Here is a 5,000-nt window from a genome sequence, read left to right on the forward strand (position 1 = left end):
TGTCAGTATTGATCCAGAACACATGAGGAAGAGGAATGTGCTGTCGCTATGGTTACCCTTCCAGGTAAAGTGGTGTTGAGTCATGAGCATCTCTTTTGTCGGGTGAAAATATAAAGTCAGAATAAGTTTGCGTTGGAAGAGCTCATCACAACTAAACCTGTTAATGTACTTTGATTTGAAGCCAGAGGCAGGACAATGTGAGATGAAAATGTTCCTATGAATTTGATCACACCACGGGTTTATTAGACGGGAAGGTTTCAGATCAGAATCCTTAAACACAGATGTTTTGATTTAACGGTAGATGTGTTTTCACTCACTGGCATCACGGCTCACACAGGATTTGATCGCACCGAGAGACTTTTCGACTAAAACAAATGAAAGCAGAGCGCCGGAGATTAAAGGAGCTCGCTGACGGCTCAGGACTTGAAACATTCCTGCTTCATTTGAAAAGGTTCGCTCGGTTCGTTTTGTGAAATCCTTCAGAATGAGAAGTGTTTGGAAACATTCTGCTACTGTGAGGAAATGCTTCACTGAAGTTTGTGTCATTCATCGTCCGCAGACTCTGTTTCACAGTGATTATAGATGAGCTTCATCAGAGCTGTAGACCGCTGCTTCAGAGCGAGAGGACGCTCAGGAGATTCATCATGTCTTATAGATCACTGCTTCTGTCTTTCTGTCACATTATGTTCATCTTTATATCGTCACGTCTGCTCTTCACAGGATCACAGAGGTACAGGAGTCCCCATTAAATCAAAACTGACGCTTTAGTCTTCAACTAAAAATTCATTTTAGAAGATAAAAGCATTCAAAACATACAGTCTCTCACTTCTGCCGATACCGATTAAGGATTTTTATGACATCATTCTGCCCTTTAGCTTCCTATGACACTCCAAAATAAATGCTACTTTAATATTTGAAAAGGGGAAGAAGACAACAAATATGTCCCGCCCTAACCTGTTTCCCTTTCACGTGACCGCATAGAAAACACTTTGGTTGTTGTGATAGACTCACAAACCTGCAAAATCGTGTGGATTTTTTGACAACTGCATTTCTGTGTCTTTACGTGTGCGTTCATTTTGAAACCTATACAAACTTTTGCTAAAATGATCAATCAGTTCTTGATCTAAAACACTTCTGAATATTTTTAGAGCATTTCATAAAAATTAAGTTTAGGAGTGCTTTTGGTGCTCGATGGGTTCACCACAAAGTGTCCAAAATGCACATAATACTGTAAATAAATCTTTCCGCTGGTGTTTTTTATAGAATACTTTGCAAGGTGTAAACAGTGGTCCAATGTCCATGCGGCGGGCGAGCGGGCGCAGAACAGGTAGCGTTACATCATCACATCAGCTGTCATAGAAACAGAGAGAGAAATGTGTGTTGTAAAGGATCAGATGAGAGTCATGCCAGGTGCTTTCAAGAAATACCCGCTGGAGTGAGGAATGTCATTCAGCCACAGATCGGCCTCTAAAACCCTTCATGCATCAAACCCTGGAATGGAAAATCCAGAATCAAAGCTCACACGGGGCGTTTAAAGGGTTTCCATCACTGACTACGTACTCACACACTGACAGAAAGAGAGAGAATGTAAACAAAACCAGAAGAGGAAAATTCACCAAACCAATTGGCATGATAAAGAATCGAGGACTGGACGTTTACAAAGTTGAATGCAGAATCTCTCTTTAAAGCTTCCTTTGGGAGTTTTCCTCACTTATTTACTGAAGCTAAAAAAGTTGTTAGAATAAAAAAAACATGAAGAAGCAGTTCACACAAAAGTAAAGTTTCTGCTCTTATTTTACTGATGTTCATAATGTAAAACATCTAAAGTCATCCTTTTTTAAATCGAGATATCTTCTGCAGACTTTTGGTGATTGGTTTAATGTATGCAATTTCATGTTTTAAAGGTGCACTTTGTAGAAAGATATTGGAACACAGATATGTTCAAAACAACGCTTTAGCTTGATGACACTGTGAAGGAGCGTGGAATAATGGGAACTGTCATCTTCAACTCCACCATGAATGAGTAATCACGTTTATGAGTGATGTAAACTAATAAAGTTTTATAAATATTGTGTTTGATGATGTGCTTTTATTTCATTATAATGAATAGAGGCATTAGACGTAATTCATACATTTAATTTATTACTATTTAGTCAGATGATTGAAAAACGTGTTTAGTAGATTATTGCTAAAGACAGAAAAAGACAATAATACTAACCTTGTTGATCGATATAATAATCATAGGTTTTCTGTCAGTAAAGGAATCTAAACAATTGCTCACCTGTCTAGATAAAAAAAAGAAAGATCAGCGTCTCTAGTTAAAGTTTGTCGCGCAGCTCTCTACATGTAGGAAATGCCACACCGATATTGATCCTTGTTTGATGTCTCTCGATTACATCTTCTTGTTCCAAACTTCTTGGGTCATTTGGTTTACGTGTCTGTCTTTGTTGATAAAACCAGCTGCGCAAAACAAGATAGTTGCTTGATAGACGCTACAAACTAATACTTTTACATTTTTCCATGAGACTGTGTTGTCATGGTTTCTACTGCTTTTAAAGCAAAACCTGAGGTTAATGACAGAGACAGTTGATGCGTCCCAATTCACCTACTTATACCATGCCCTTAAAGTACGTATGCACTGTTTTTGTTATGGAAAAGTATATACATATTAGCAAAACTGTATGAATGCACGGGACATACTAATGCAAAACGGAAGTGGCCGTTGTTGCCTAGACGACACTGTGATCCATAACTGTCACGAACATCAAAATACATCTCTTTTTTGCACTTAAGTATTTATTCATTTATTGTTTTGTATGAAATGTTTACTGCACACTCACATTTATTCATTTAGCAAAGCATCTTTTATTTAATTAGATAAATGCATTGTGGCGTCACTAAACTCCGCCCTGGTGTCGACTGCCAGACATGTCACTGGTTAAAATGGTGACTTTCTCACGATTAACAAATAGTTGGAAACATTTGAGATATTGCAAGTACTCAACTGATCAAAATACATAACACTGGCCGAGTGTTTTATTTTATTTTACTGCAAAAAGAGTTACATACTGCACCTTTAAAAAAAGTGTGTTCAAGTACAAAAGCGTGAAAGTATGAAGCGCATCTTAAAAATACACAAATTGTATTTCACAAAAGTAGGGAAGTGCAGAAATGACCTGATAGAGTAAATAACAAAACATACATTTGGCTGTGAACTGTTCCTTTAATGGCGCACAAAAGTGCAGTAAAGATAATGTTTATCTAGACATAACAGATGAAGGTCTACACGTATGACTCAATGACTGGCTGCTTTTATATTGTGCTGAGAGTCTTAACAAGACCAGATTGAGTCACAACTGAATCACACCTCATCTACAGAAAACAGAGACGCTTCACAATCCATTTCCTGAGACGTAAATTCAGATTGATCATGTTGGATTATCTAACACTAGTCTAACAGTGTTCGGGATAGAGATGTTGGGGAGGATTTGTCTCTGTCAGCTCTGATTCATATCTATCGGAAATGTTTTACAAACATGATGAGTCTGAGTGTTTCAATCTTGCTTTGGAGGAAACTCATCATGAATTTTCCTTTAACAGCATTATTGTCAACATGTCCACATTTGAACATATAAACCGGTCATTGGTTTGTACTTTACATCCCAAAATGACTTTCATCATTTACTCACTCTAATGTTATTCCAACCTGTAATCAGAACCCAACAGAAGATATTCTGAAGAACGTTGATCATCAAACAACACTGAACTCCATTATACGAACACAAAACGAACACAAAACCACTGAGACATTTCTCTAAATATCTTCTGTCGTGTTTCACTGAAGAAAGACTCACGTACAGATCTAGGAACTGGAATAAATGATGACAGAATATATTTTATGTTTGGATGAACTTCAGCTAAAACACTTTCAGTCGTGAGGTTGTGTCCAGTAGGAGGAGCTGCACTTCAAGTAAGACTTGTTTTTACTCTTTGAGGGAATATTTGCTCGTTTTCCGTACAGTGAAAGCGAATAGTGACTGGAGCTGTGAATCAAACTGCAATTTCTGTTCACTTCACTTTGTTCTTTCATATAAAGTGAATGCAGGCGAATACATGACATTTCATTGTTTCTGGGCTGAACTATCCGCGTTAAAACGCATTTGTGTGCAGTGAAGTGCTGCTGCGCAACTTTTGTGCATTTAGACGTTTCGATGTCGACCGACATTGATCGATTACAGACGTTTGTCTCGTGCGGGATATCAAAGGCGCTTCCCCCTGTGTCGTCATCAGCTCTCAGTGATGGGGCGTCCCATCTGATCCCAGTACAGTTCAGTCCATCAGAAGTCTGGAAAGAGTCTCTGTCCGTCAGTGTGCAGGATATTCACAATGAGATCTCAAACACAGGATTCCTCGTGAACGTTTTCAGTGTCGTTTGCAGTTATGGATTATATGTATATGATCGTGTACTGTACAGTAAGTCTCTTATTTCTGGACTATAGACACGCTGCAAGATCTCGTGGTGAGTCGAGCTGCTTTATTAAACTTGAAGAGAGTAAAGTTAATGTTTAACATCTGGATACTGCACGAACTTCCACAAGAAACTTTACATGCATGAAAGAAACTCGAAATGACATAACTGCAGATATTGTGTCCAGACTGTTTCTGTTTTAAGTGTATATTTATAAACTTAACTTTAATCTGTCTGTCTGTCTGTCTGTCTGTCTGTCTGTCTGTCTGTCTGTCGGTCTGTCTGTCTGTCTGTCTGTCTGTCTATCATCTGTCTATCTGTCTATCTATCATCTGTCTGTATGTCTGTCTGTCTGTCTGTCTGTCTGTCTGTCTGTCTATCTATCATCTGTCTATCCGTCTATCCGTCTATCCATCTATCTATCTATCTATCTATCTATCTTCGTCTGTCTGTCTGTCTGTCTGTCTGTCTGTCTGTCTGTCTGTCTGTCTGTCTGTCTTCGTCTGTCTGTCTGTCTGTCTGTCTTCGTCTG

General features: G+C 38.5%; 1 protein-coding gene across 1 annotated transcript in view; it reads left to right on the forward strand.

Annotated features, from left to right (window-relative positions):
* Positions 1–4,440: 4,440 nt before the first annotated feature.
* The window catches only part of adamts14 (ADAM metallopeptidase with thrombospondin type 1 motif, 14), a gene marked incomplete at its 5' end in the record, with an annotated part of 31,932 nt that continues 31,372 nt past the window's right edge, over positions 4,441–5,000 (forward strand). The window contains one exon of the mRNA XM_079476801.1: positions 4,441–4,519. Within this exon, the coding sequence (XP_079332927.1) occupies positions 4,441–4,519 (79 nt within the window). The remainder of the gene's footprint in view (positions 4,520–5,000) is intronic.

Source organism: Barbatula barbatula (assembly GCF_947034865.1).
Source record: "Barbatula barbatula genome assembly, chromosome: 16".
Lineage (NCBI taxonomy): Eukaryota > Metazoa > Chordata > Actinopteri > Cypriniformes > Nemacheilidae > Barbatula > Barbatula barbatula.